Source organism: Oncorhynchus gorbuscha, linkage group LG09 (assembly GCF_021184085.1).
Source record: "Oncorhynchus gorbuscha isolate QuinsamMale2020 ecotype Even-year linkage group LG09, OgorEven_v1.0, whole genome shotgun sequence".
NCBI classification, from domain to species: Eukaryota; Metazoa; Chordata; class Actinopteri; order Salmoniformes; family Salmonidae; genus Oncorhynchus; species Oncorhynchus gorbuscha.
Window position 1 is genome coordinate 2672608 of NC_060181.1, and position 14984 is coordinate 2687591.

Consider the following 14984-nt stretch of genomic DNA (forward strand, 5'->3'; position numbering starts at 1 on the left):
ATTAGGCCAGTTGTCCCAGGTGTTATTCATTGATTAGGCCAGTTGTCCCAGGTGTTATTAATTGATTAGGCCAGTTGTCCCAGGTGTGATTCATTGATTAGGGTAGTTGTCCCAGGTGTGATTCATTGATTAGGGTAGTTGTCCCAGGTGTGATTCATTGATTAGGCCAGTTGTCCCAGGTGTGATTCATTGATTAGGCCAGGTGTGATACATTGATTAGGCCAGGTGTGATTCATTGATTAGGCCAGTTGTCCCAGGTGTTATTCATTGATTAGGCCAGTTGTCCCAGGTGTTATTAATTGATTAGGCCAGTTGTCCCAGGTGTTATTCATTGATTAGGCCAGTTGTCCCAGGTGTGATTCATTAATTAGGCCAGTTGTCCCAGGTGTTATTCATTGATTAGGCCAGTTGTCCCAGGTGTTATTCATTGATTAGGCCAGTTGTCCCAGGTGTTATTCATTGATTAGGGTAGTTGTCCCAGGTGTTATTCATTGATTAGGCCAGTTGTCCCAGGTGTGATTAATTGATTAGGCCAGGTGTGATTCATTGATTAGGCCAGTTGTCCCAGGTGTGATTCATTGATTAGGCCAGGTGTGATTCATTGATTAGGCCAGGTGTGATTCATTGATTAGGCTAGTTGTCTCAGGTGTTATTCATTGATTAGGCCAGGTGTAATTAATTTATTAGGCCAGGTGGGATTCATTGATTAGGGTAGTTGTCCCAGGTGTGATTCATTGATTAGGCCAGTTGTCCCAGGTGTGATTAATTTATTAGGCTAGTTGTCCCAGGTGTTATTAATTGATTAGGCCAGTTGTCCCAGGTGTTATTAATTGATTAGGCCAGTTGTCCCAGGTGTTATTAATTGATTAGGCCAGTTGTCCCAGGTGTTATTAATTGATTAGGCCAGTTGTCCCAGGTGTGATTCATTGATTAGGCCAGTTGTCCCAGGTGTGATTCATTGATTAGGCCAGTTGTCCCAGGTGTTATTCATTGATTAGGCCAGTTGTCCCAGGTGTTATTCATTGATTAGGCCAGTTATCCCAGGTGTTATTCATTGATTAGGGTAGTTGTCCCAGGTGTGATTAATTGATGAGGCCAGTTGTCCCAGGTGTTATTAATTGATTAGGCCAGTTGTCCCAGGTGTTATTCATTGATTAGGGTAGTTGTCCCAGGTGTTATTCATTGATTAGGCCAGTTGTCCCAGGTGTGATTCATTGATTAGGCCAGGTGTGATTCATTGATTAGGCCAGGTGTGATTCATTGATTAGGCCAGTTGTCCCAGGTGTTATTAATTGATTAGGCCAGTTGTCCCAGGTGTTATTAATTGATTAGGCCAGTTGTCCCAGGTGTTATTCATTGATTAGGCCAGTTGTCCCAGGTGTGATTCATTGATTAGGCCAGTTGTCCCAGGTGTTATTCATTTGCCATGTAGGCCAGTTATTGTTGATTAGGCCAGTTGTCCCAGGTGTTATTCATTGATTAGGCCAGTTGTCCCAGGTGTTATTCATTGATTGATTAGGTGCCAGGCCAGGTGTGATTCATTGATTAGGCCAGTTGTCCCAGGTGTGATTCATTGATTAGGCCAGGTGTGATTCATTGATTAGGCCAGGTGTGATTCATTGATTAGGCTAGTTGTCTCAGGTGTTATTCATTGATTAGGCCAGGTGTAATTAATTTATTAGGCCAGGTGGGATTCATTGATTAGGGTAGTTGTCCCAGGTGTGATTCATTGATTAGGCCAGTTGTCCCAGGTGTGATTAATTTATTAGGCTAGTTGTCCCAGGTGTTATTAATTGATTAGGCCAGTTGTCCCAGGTGTTATTAATTGATTAGGCCAGTTGTCCCAGGTGTTATTAATTGATTAGGCCAGTTGTCCCAGGTGTTATTAATTGATTAGGCCAGTTGTCCCAGGTGTGATTCATTGATTAGGCCAGTTGTCCCAGGTGTGATTCATTGATTAGGCCAGTTGTCCCAGGTGTTATTCATTGATTAGGCCAGTTATCCCAGGTGTTATTCATTGATTAGGGTAGTTGTCCCAGGTGTGATTAATTGATGAGGCCAGTTGTCCCAGGTGTTATTAATTGATTAGGCCAGTTGTCCCAGGTGTTATTCATTGATTAGGGTAGTTGTCCCAGGTGTTATTCATTGATTAGGCCAGTTGTCCCAGGTGTGATTCATTGATTAGGCCAGGTGTGATTCATTGATTAGGCCAGTTGTCCCAGGTGTGATTCATTGATTAGGCCAGGTGTGATTCATTGATTAGGCCAGGTGTGATTCATTGATTAGGCTAGTTGTCTCAGGTGTTATTCATTGATTAGGCCAGGTGTAATTAATTTATTAGGCCAGGTGGGATTCATTGATTAGGGTAGTTGTCCCAGGTGTGATTCATTGATTAGGCCAGTTGTCCCAGGTGTGATTCATTTATTAGGCTAGTTGTCCCAGGTGTTATTAATTGATTAGGCCAGTTGTCCCAGGTGTTATTAATTGATTAGGCCAGTTGTCCCAGGTGTTATTAATTGATTAGGCCAGTTGTCTCAGGTGTTATTAATTAATTAGGCTAGTTGTCCCAGGTGTTATTAATTGATTAGGGCAGTTGTCCCAGGTGTTATTAATTGATTAGGCCAGTTGTCCCAGGTGTTATTAATTGATTAGGCCAGTTGTCCCAGGTGTTATTAATTGATTAGGCCAGTTGTCCCAGGTGTTATTAATTGATTAGGCCAGTTGTCCCAGTTGTGATTCATTGATTAGGCCAGTTGTCCCAGGTGTTATTCATTGATTAGGCCAGTTGTCCCAGGTGTTATTCATTGATTAGGCCAGTTGTCCCAGGTGTTATTAATTGATTAGGCCAGTTGTCCCAGGTGTGATTCATTGATTAGGGTAGTTGTCCCAGGTGTGATTCATTGATTAGGCCAGGTGTAATACATTGACTAGGCCAGGTGTGATTCATTGATTAGGCCAGTTGTACCAGGTGTGATTCATTGATTAGGCCAGTTGTCCCAGGTGTGATACATTGATTAGGCCAGGTGTGATACATTGATTAGGCCAGTTGTCCCAGGTGTGATTATTTGATTGGGCCAGTTGTCCCAGGTGTGATTATTTGATTAGGCCAGTTGTCCCAGGTGTTATTAATTGATTAGGCCAGTTGTCCCAGGTGTGATTCATTGATTAGGCCAGGTGTGATACATTGATTAGGCCAGGTGTGATTCATTGATTAGGCCAGTTGTCCCAGGTGTGATTAATTGATTATGCCAGTTGTCCCAGGTGTGATTAATTGATTAGGCCAGGTGTAATTCATTGATTAGGCCAGTTGTCCCAGGTGTGATTCATTGATTAGGCCAGGTGTAATACATTGATTAGGCCAGGTGTGATTCATTGATTAGGCCAGTTGTCCCAGGTGTGATTCATTGATTAGGCCAGTTGTCCCAGGTGTGATTCATTGATTAGGCCAGTTGTCCCAGGTGTGATTCATTGATTAGGCCAGTTGTCATTTTGAGCAGAAATACAATGGTTCATTGGATCAGTCTAAAACTTTGCACATACACTGATGCCATCTAGTGGCCAAAATCTAAATTTCATCTGGGCTGGTATAATACACTATGGCCTTTCTCTTGCATTTCAAACATGATGGTACAAAAAAATACAAAATAACAGTTCATTTGTTTCTTTGTATTATCTTTTATCAGATCTATTGTGTTATATTATACTACATTCCTTTCACATTTCCATAAACTTCAGTGTTTCCTTTCAAATGGTACCAAGAATATGCATATCCTTGATTCAGGGCCTGAGCTACAGGCAGTTAGATTTGGGTATGTCACTTCATGCGAGAATTGGAAAAAAAAGGGCCGATCCTGAAGAGGTTTTTAACAAGAATTTAAGCAGGTAACTGTCAGGTAACTGAATAACCCTCCCTTCCTCCCCAGGTGCTGAACCAGACCAGTAGAATGGAGATTCATCTGTTAGAGTATTCTCTGTTCACTGACCGTCTAGAGAAACACTTCCTCCAGCAGAACCAGGAGATCTCACGACTCAACGATAAAAGCAGGTACAGCAGCTCTATCCACCACACCCTCAGAAGGCCCTATCCACCACACCCTCAGAAGGCCCTATCCACCACACCCTCAGAAGGCCCTATCCACCACACCCTCAGAAGGCCCTATCCACCACGCCCTCAGAGGGCCCTATCCACCACGCCCTCAGAGGGCCCTATCCACCACACCCTCAGAAGGCCCTATCCACCACACCCTCAGAAGGCCCTATCCACCACACCCTCAGACGGCCCTATCCACCACACCCTCAGACGGCCCTATCCACCACACCCTCAGACGGCCCTATCCACCACACCCTCAGAGGGCCCTATCCACCACACCCTCAGAGGGCCCTATCCACCACACCCTCAGAAGGCCCTATCCACCACGCCCTCAGCTTGTATCAGTCTGTGTAGCTCTGGGTTGTTTCTGCTACGTTGTCAGAGCTATAAACATCAGACTGGTATATTTCCAGGGTTCATTTGGAGCGAAGTGGGTAATACAGAGACCCTCGATATGCAGACGTCATGGTTACCCCAGGGTAGAGAGCCCCTCGATATTCAGACGTCATGGTTACCCCAGGGTAGAGAGCCCCTCGATATTCAGACGTCATGGTTACCCCAGGGTAGAGAGCCCCTCGATATTCAGACGTCATGGTTACCCCAGGGTAGAGAGCCCCTCGATATTCAGACGTCATGGTTACCCCAGGGTAGAGAGCCCCTCGATATTCAGACGTCATGGTTACCCCAGGGTAGAGAGCCCCTCGATATTCAGACGTCATGGTTACCCCAGGGTAGAGAGCCCCTCGATATTCAGACGTCATGGTAACCCCAGGGTAGAGAGCCCCTCGATATTCAGACGTCATGGTTACCCCAGGGTAGAGAGCCCCTCGATATTCAGACGTCATGGTTACCCCAGGGTAGAGAGCCCCTCGATATGCAGACGTCATGGTTACCCCAGGGTAGAGAGCCCCTCGATATTCAGACGTCATGGTTACCCCAGGGTAGAGAGCCCCTCGATATTCAGATGTCATGGTTACCCCAGGGTAGAGAGCCCCTCGATATTCAGACGTCATGGTTACCCCAGGGTAGAGAGCCCCTCGATATTCAGACGTCATGGTTACCCCAGGGTAGAGAGACCCTCGATATGCAGACGTCATGGTTACCCCAGGGTAGAGAGCCCCTCGATATTCAGACGTCATGGTTACCCCAGGGTAGAGAGCCCCTGGATATTCAGACGTCATGGTTACCCCAGGGTAGAGAGCCCCTCGATATTCAGACGTCATGGTTACCCCAGGGTAGAGAGCCCCTCGATATTCAGACGTCATGGTTACCCCAGGGTAGAGAGCCCCTCGATATTCAGACGTCATGGTTACCCCAGGGTAGAGAGCCCCTCGATATGCAGACGTCATGGTTACCCCAGGGTAGAGAGCCCCTCGATATTCAGACGTCATGGTTACCCCAGGGTAGAGAGCCCCTCGATATGCAGACGTCATGGTTACCCCAGGGTAGAGAGCCCCTCGAACTTTCTATCCATGAGTCACACACACACACACACACACACACACACACACACACACACACACACACACACACACACACACACACACACACACACACACACACACACACACACACACACACACACACACACACACACACACACACACACACACACACACACACACAGAGGGTGGTGCGGACAGCCCAGTAGATCACAGGCTGTTTCCTTGGCATTTGCTGAATAGAACGGTCCTTCTTCCTCTGCAGTCATTTATTCATATATATAGGAGGTTCAGGAGTCTGCATAATGTTAATTCCTGCATTTAACACAATTGGTTCCTTTGAGTCAACCAATCCAGTGCTGCTTTATTGTGCTGACAGGTCACCTGACCCCACTAGGGGTCAACCGTTCAGTTGCTGTCCCACTCCTCTAATCTCTATCTGCTACCTCCCTTTCTTATGGCTAGGTCACTTTTAGGAAGAAGAAAACAATGGTTCATCAAGGGTTCTTTGACTGTAGGATGGTTCCTCTTAGAATAGAGAGTCTACCATCCTCTCTCTCTCTCTCTCTCTCTCTCTCTGTCTCTCTCTCTTTCTATCTTTCTCTCTGTCTCTCTCTTTCTCTCTCTCTCTCTCTCTCTCTCTCTCTCTCTCTCTCTCTCTCTCTCTCTCTCTCTCTCTCTCTCTCTCTCTCTCTCTCTCTCTCTCTCTCTCTCTATCTTTCTCTCTCTCTCTCTCTGTCTCTCTCTCTATCTATCTTTCTGTCTCTCTCTCTGTCTCACTCTGTCTCTCTCCCTCTCTCTCTTTTTCATAGTTTGATAGAGCAGAGGTTCTCAGCTTTAGAGGCCAGGCACGTTGAGGAGCTCCAAGGTCTTCAGAGGGAGAGACAGCAGCTGCAGGACATGCTGGAGAGACAGAGGCGCCTGGTCACCCAGCTACATGGAGAGCTGGGGACCTCCACACACATCAGCACACAACTGCAGAAACAGCAGGCTATACTGACTGACACCGTGCAGCAGCTGCTAGCCATGGTCACCCACTGCAACGGTGAGAGAGATCTACTGCCAATGTGTTTGTGCATTGAAAGTGTTTATTTATAAAAATCTTTGTTACACACACTTACTGGTCAAGTCTGCTAACGTAACTATAAAGGTCAAGTCTGCTAAACTAACTATAAAGGTCAAGTCTGCTAACGTCACTATAAAGGTGTTAATTGAGTTATTTTATTCTGGAACCAATGTAAATGATGAACACAGCCGTTGACAACGGTTCATTTAGATGTAATGTAGCTTTTATTTCAACAAGATAAGGATGCCTCCCAGTATCATTATCGCCCCCTCTTTCTTTGATAAACAGACATTAAGCTATCAGAAATGATGTTGTCCCCTCTCGAAATGTACCTTTGGGTTTGTTAAACCCTTATCCTCCACATATCTGACATCATAAACCAAAGCAGTTCTACCCCTGTCTTTTGTTAGACTAGAATGGTTAGCAAATGGTTAGCAAATGGTTAGCAAATGGTTAACTAATGGTTAGCAAATGGTTAGCAAATGGTTAGCAAATGGTTAGCAGATGGTTAGCTTATGGTTAGCTAATGGTTAGCTAATGGTTAGCTAATGGTTAGCAAATGGTTAGCAGATGGTTAGCTTATGGTTAGCTAATGGTTAGCTAATGGTTAGCTAATGGTTAGCAAATGGTTAGCAAATGGTTAGCAAATGGTTAGCTAATGGTTAGCTAATGGTTAGCAAATGGTTAGCAAATGGTCAGCAAATGGTTAGCAAATGGTTAGCTAATGGTTAGCTAATGGTTAGCTAATGGTTAGCTAATGGTTAGCTAATGGTTAGCTAATGGAAAAAATGAAAAATATTCAACAGAAATACCTTATTTACATAAGTATTCAGACTCTTTGCTATGAGACTGTAAATTGAACCCAGGTGCATCCTGTTTCCATTGATCATCCTTAAGATGTTTCTACAACTTGATTGGAGTCCACCTGTGGTACATTCAATTGATTGGACATTAATTGCACACACCTGTCTATATATGGCCCCACAGTTGACAGTGCATATCAGAGCAGAAACCAAGCCATGAGGTGGAAAGAGTTGACCGTAGAATTCCGAGACAAGATTGTGTCGAAGGCACAGATCTGGGAAAAGGTACCAAAAAATGTCTGCAGCATTGAAGGTCCCCAAGAACACAGTTGCCTCCATCATTCTTAAAAGGAAGAAGTTGGAACCACCAATACGCTTCCTAGAGCTGGCCATCCGGCCAAACTGAGCAATCGGGGGAGAAGGGTCTTGGTCAAGGAGGTGACCAAGAACCCGATGGTCATTCTGACAGTTTCTCTGTGGGGAAGGGAGATCCTTCCAAAAGGACAACCTCTGCAGCACTCCACCAATCAGGCCTTTCTGGTAGAGTAGCAAGCCACTGATCAGTAAAAGGCACAAGGCAGCCTGCTTGGAGTTTTGCCGAAAAGCACCTAAAGACATAGACCATGAGAAATAAGGTTCTCTGTGCAGATGAAACCAAGATTGAACTATGTGGCCTGAATGCCAAGCATCATGTTTGGAAAAAACCTTGCACCATCCCTACGGTGAAGCATGGTGGTGGCAGCATCATGCTGTGGGGATGTTTTTCAGCAGCAGGGACTGGGAGACTCGTCAGGATGGAGGGAAAGATGAACAGAGCAAAGTACAGAGAGATCCTTGATGAAAACCTGCTCCAGAGCGATCAGGACCTCAGACTGGGACGAAGGTTCACCCTCCAACAGGACAACGGCCCTAAGCACACAGCCAAGACAATGCAGGAGTGACTTCGGGACACGTCTCTGAATGTCCTTGAGTGGCCCAGGCAGAGCCCGGACTTGAACCTGATCAAACATCTCTAGAGAGACCTGAAAATAGCTGTGTAGCGATTCTCCCCATCCTACCTGACAGAGCTTGAGAGGATCTGCAGAGAAACACCCCAAATACAGTTGTGCCAAGCTTGTAGAGTCATACCCAAGAAGACTCAATGCTGTAATCGCTGCCAAAGGTGCTTCAACAAAGTACTGAGTAAAGGCTCTGAAAACTTATTTAAACATGATATTTTTAAAATATTCTTTTTACAGCTTTAATAAATGACCAAACATTTCTTCAAACCTGTTTTTGCTGTGTCATTATGGGGTATTGTGTGTAGATTGATGAGTAAACATTTAATCAGCTTTTGAATGAGGCTGTAACATAACATAAGGGGTCCGAACATTTTCTGAAGGCGCTGTACATCGCAAGGTAAACGCTCGTATGAAATGAATAACTAACCAGATGAAAAGACGTAGGAGGACTATACGTACCAAACCTTAAATTATATTTACAGGTATTAACATTTCATCCCCTGGCTGACTTTAGAGAGAAATATAGTGTCTCCTATTGTCCAGGAAGAGGTGCTCTCCACTGATATATCCCTTAAACAATGTAATATGGTGTCTCCTATTGTCCAGGAAGAGCTGGTCTCCACTGATATAGTCCTTAAACAATGTAACATGGTGTCTCCTATTGACCAGGAAGAGGTGCTCTCCACTGATATATCCCTTAAACAATGTAATATGGTGTCTCCTATTGTCCAGGAAGAGGTGCTCTCCACTGATATATCCCTTAAACAATGTAATATGTTGTCTCCTATTGTCCAGGAAGAAGTGGTCTCCACTGATACATCCTTAAACAATGTAATATGGTGTCTCCTATTGTCCTGGAAGAGGTGGTCTCCACTGATATATCCCTTACACATTGTAACATGGTGTCTCCTATTGTCCAGGAAGAAGTGGTCTCCACTGATATAGTCCTTAAACAATGTAATATGGTGTCTCCTATTGTCCAGGAAGAAGTGGTCTCCACTGATATATCTCTTAAACAATGTAATATGGTGTCTCCTATTGTCCGGGAAGAGGTGGTCTCCACTGATACATCATTAAACAATGTAATATGGTGTATTGTCCTGGAAGAGGTGGTCTCCACTGATATATCCCTAAAACAATGTAAACTAGCTTTTTTAAAATTATTGCTCACACTATTTATATTTGGCGCAAAATGTACAATGTAACTGGGAATCAAAAATTGCCGACCGGCTCGATCTTATGTAGCGTAATTTGAAATGTTTAGCTTTTTATTTTTTAATTGTTTTACATTAGGATAAAGTAGAGGCTAGGGTATGTTAGGAACAATGTGTAAGTAATTCTGCTTTGAAAGTTGCCGAGAGCCGCTAAGTTGCTAACGTCAAGCTGACAGGTTAGTCTGCTTCCAAGAGCCGCTAACCTAGCTAAGCTGCTAACGTCAAGCTGACAATGTTTGTCCCAGATGAGTTTTCCAATGGAGCCCTCTTTGTTCGGGAGAAGTAATGGTTCCAGTGCTGTAGAAGTATCTACTGCGCCCCGTTTCAGAACAAACTGGATCATTAAGAGATTCAATGCAGCAATTTGCTTGCCAAGGATTATTGGCTTGAGGTGACTTCCTTCATCACACGGGTAGCCAGCCTACGTAAGAAACTCTCCGTCTTGTCGCTTGTCGTTATACGACTGGCCGGTGTTTCCCGGAGTTCGTTGCCAGCGTTCTCGCATGTTGGATATATCTCTGTCTTGTCGCTTGTCGTTATACGACTGGCCGGTGTTTCCCGGAGTTCGTTGCCAGCGTTCGCGCATGTTGGATATATCTCTGTCTTGTCGCTTGTCGTTATACGACTGGCCGGTGTTTCCCGGAGTTCGTTGCCAGCGTTCGCGCATGTTGGATATATCTCTGTCTTGTCGCTTGTCGTTATACGACTGGCCGGTGTTTCCCGGAGTTCGTTGCCAACGTTCGCGCATGTTGGATATATCTCTGTCTTGTCGCTTGTCGTTATAAGACTGGCCGGTGTTTCCCGGAGTAGGTTGCCAGGGGAGCCATCTCTCTTCTCCCCCATCTGACAGCGGAGTCGAAGAAAAACAAAGAAGAAAAACAAAACACGTTATATAAGGAGGACGGGATCCACCCAAATCATCTGGGTTCCTGGATCCTTACACAGCATTATAAGGAGGACGGGATCCACCCAAATCATCTGGGTTCCTGGATCCTTACACAGCATTATAAGGAGGACGGGATCCACCCAAATCATCTGGGTTCCTGGATCCTTACACAGCATTATAAGGAGGACGGGATCCACCCAAATCATCTGGGTTCCTGGATCCTTACACAGCATTATAAGGAGGACGGGATCCACCCAAATCATCTGGGTTCCTGGATCCTTACACAGCATTATAAGGAGGACGGGATCCACCCAAATCATCTGGGTTCCTGGATCCTTACACAGCATTATAAGGAGGACGGGATCCAGCCAAATCATCTGGGTTCCTGGATCCTTACACAGCATTATAAGGAGGACGGGATCCACCCAAATCATCTGGGTTCCTGGATCCTTACACAGCATTATAAGGAGGACGGGATCCAGCCAAATCATCTGGGTTCCTGGATCCTTACACAGCATTATAAGGAGGACGGGATCCACCCAAATCATCTGGGTTCCTGGATCCTTACACAGCATTATAAGGAGGACGGGATCCACCCAAATCATCTGGGTTCCTGGATCCTTTCACAGCATTATAAGGAGGACGGGATCCACCCAAATCATCTGGGTTCCTGGATCCTTACACAGCATTATAAGGAGGACGGGATCCACCCAAATCATCTGGGTTCCTGGATCCTTACACAGCATTATAAGGAGGACGGGATCCACCCAAATCATCTGGGTTCCTGGATCCTTACACAGCATTATAAGGAGGACGGGATCCACCCAAATCATCTGGGTTCCTGGATCCTTACACAGCATTATAAGGAGGACGGGATCCACCCAAATCATCTGGGTTCCTGGATCCTTACACAGCATTATAAGGAGGACGGGATCCACCCAAATCATCTGGGTTCCTGGATCCTTACACAGCATTATAAGGAGGACGGGATCCACCCAAATCATCTGGGTTCCTGGATCCTTACACAGCATTATAAGAAGGATGGGATCCACCCAAATCATCTGGGTTCCTGGATCCTTACACAGCATTATAAGAAGGATGGGATCCACCCAAATCATCTGGGTTCCTGGATCCTTACACAGCATTATAAGAAGGATGGGATCCACCCAAATCATTTGGGTTCCTGGATCCTTACACAGCATTATAAGAAGGATGGGATCCACCCAAATCATCTGGGTTCCTGGATCCTTACACAGCATTATAAGGAGGATGGGATCCACCCAAATCATCTGGGTTCCTGGATCCTTACACAGCATTATAAGGAGGACGGGATCCAGCCAAATCATCTGGGTTCCTGGATCCTTACACAGCATTATAAGGAGGACGGGATCCACCCAAATCATCTGGGTTCCTGGATCCTTACACAGCATTATAAGGAGGACGGGATCCACCCAAATCATCTGGGTTCCTGGATCCTTTCACAGCATTATAAGGAGGACGGGATCCACCCAAATCATCTGGGTTCCTGGATCCTTACACAGCATTATAAGGAGGACGGGATCCACCCAAATCATCTGGGTTCCTGGATCCTTACACAGCATTATAAGGAGGACGGGATCCACCCAAATCATCTGGGTTCCTGGATCCTTACACAGCATTATAAGGAGGACGGGATCCACCCAAATCATCTGGGTTCCTGGATCCTTACACAGCATTATAAGGAGGACGGGATCCACCCAAATCATCTGGGTTCCTGGATCCTTACACAGCATTATAAGGAGGACGGGATCCACCCAAATCATCTGGGTTCCTGGATCCTTACACAGCATTATAAGGAGGACGGGATCCACCCAAATCATCTGGGTTCCTGGATCCTTACACAGCATTATAAGAAGGATGGGATCCACCCAAATCATCTGGGTTCCTGGATCCTTACACAGCATTATAAGAAGGATGGGATCCACCCAAATCATCTGGGTTCCTGGATCCTTACACAGCATTATAAGAAGGATGGGATCCACCCAAATCATTTGGGTTCCTGGATCCTTACACAGCATTATAAGAAGGATGGGATCCACCCAAATCATCTGGGTTCCTGGATCCTTACACAGCATTATAAGGAGGATGGGATCCACCCAAATCATCTGGGTTCCTGGATCCTTACACAGCATTATAAGGAGGATGGGATCCACCCAAATCATCTGGGTTCCTGGATCCTTACACAGCATTATAAGGAGGATGGGATCCACCCAAATCATCTGGGTTCCTGGATCCTTACACAGCATTATAAGGAGGATGGGATCCACCCAAATCATCTGGGTTCCTGGATCCTTACACAGCATTATAAGGAGGATGGGATCCACCCAAATCATCTGGGTTCCTGGATCCTTACACAGCATTATAAGGAGGATGGGATCCACCCAAATCATCTGGGTTCCTGGATCCTTACACAGCATTATAAGGAGGATGGGATCCACCCAAATCATCTGGGTTCCTGGATCCTTACACAGCATTATAAGGAGGATGGGATCCACCCAAATCATCTGGGTTCCTGGATCCTTACACAGCATTATAAGGAGGACGGGATCCACCCAAATCATCTGGGTTCCTGGATCCTTACACAGCATTATAAGGAAGGATCCACCCAAATCAGGAGCATTATAAGGGATCCACCCAAATCATCTGGGTTCCTGGATCCTTACACAGCATTATAAGGAGGATGGGATCCACCCAAATCATCTGGGTTCCTGGATCCTTACACAGCATTATAAGGAGGAGGATCCACCCAAATCATCTGGGTTCCTGGATCCTTACACAGCATTATCCACCCAAATCATCTGGGTTCCTGGATCCTTGGATCCACCCAAATCATCTGGGTTCCTGGATCCTTACACAGCATTATAAGGAGGATCCACCCAAATCATCTGGGTTCCTGGATCCTTACACATTATAAGGAGGACCGGATCCACCCAAATCATCTGGGTTCCTGGATCCTTACACAGCATTATAAGGAGGACGGGATCCACCCAAATCATCTGGGTTCCTGGATCCTTACACAGCATTATAAGGAGGACGGGATCCACCCAAATCATCTGGGTTCCTGGATCCTTACACAGCATTATAAGGAGGATGGGATCCACCCAAATCATCTGGGTTCCTGGATCCTTACACAGCATTATAAGGAGGACGGGATCCACCCAAATCATCTGGGTTCCTGGATCCTTACACAGCATTATAAGGAGGACGGGATCCACCCAAATCATCTGGGTTCCTGGATCCTTACACAGCATTATAAGGAGGAGCGGGATCCACCCAAATCATCTGGTTCCTGGATCCTTACACAGCATTATAAGGAGGACGGGATCCACCCAAATCATCTGGGTTCCTGGATCCTTACACAGCATTATAAGGAGGACGGGATCCACCCAAATCATCTGGGTTCCTGGATCCTTTCACAGCATTATAAGGAGGACGGGATCCACCCAAATCATCTGGGTTCCTGGATCCTTACACAGCATTATAAGGAGGACGGGATCCACCCAAATCATCTGGGTTCCTGGATCCTTACACAGCATTATAAGGAGGACGGGATCCACAGCCAAATCATCTGGGTTCCTGGATCCTTACACAGCATTATAAGGAGGACGGGATCCACCCAAATCATCTGGGTTCCTGGATCCTTACACAGCATTATAAGGAGGACGGGATCCACCCAAATCATCTGGGTTCCTGGATCCTTACACAGCATTATAAGGAGGACGGGATCCACCCAAATCATCTGGGTTCCTGGATCCTTACACAGCATTATAAGGAGGACGGGATCCACCCAAATCATCTGGGTTCCTGGATCCTTACACAGCATTATAAGAAGGACGGGATCCACCCAAATCATCTGGGTTCCTGGATCCTTACACAGCATTATAAGAAGGACGGGATCCACCCAAATCATCTGGGTTCCTGGATCCTTACACAGCATTATAAGAAGGATGGGATCCACCCAAATCATTTGGGTTCCTGGATCCTTACACAGCATTATAAGAAGGATGGGATCCACCCAAATCATCTGGGTTCCTGGATCCTTACACAGCATTATAAGGAGGATGGGATCCACCCAAATCATCTGGGTTCCTGGATCCTTACACAGCATTATAAGAAGGATGGGATCCACCCAAATCATCTGGGTTCCTGGATCCTTACACAGCATTATAAGGAGGATGGGATCCACCCAAATCATCTGGGTTCCTGGATCCTTACACAGCATTATAAGGAGGATGGGATCCACCCAAATCATCTGGGTTCCTGGATCCTTACACAGCATTATAAGGAGGATGGGATCCACCCAAATCATCTGGGTTCCTGGATCCTTACACAGCATTATAAGGAGGACGGGATCCACCCAAATCAACTGGGTTCCTGGATCCTTACACAGCATTATAAGGAGGATGGGATCCACCCAAATCATCTGGGTTCCTGGATCCTTAC

General features: G+C 45.9%; 1 protein-coding gene across 1 annotated transcript in view; it reads left to right on the forward strand.

The window, feature by feature from the left end:
* Positions 1-14984, forward strand: part of LOC124042643 (angiopoietin-2-like) — an 87197-nt gene that overhangs the window by 35878 nt on the left and 36335 nt on the right. Inside the window, exons 3-4 of the mRNA XM_046360719.1 lie at positions 3924-4045; positions 6345-6577. Coding sequence (XP_046216675.1) covers positions 3924-4045; positions 6345-6577 — 355 coding nt within the window. The remainder of the gene's footprint in view (positions 1-3923; positions 4046-6344; positions 6578-14984) is intronic.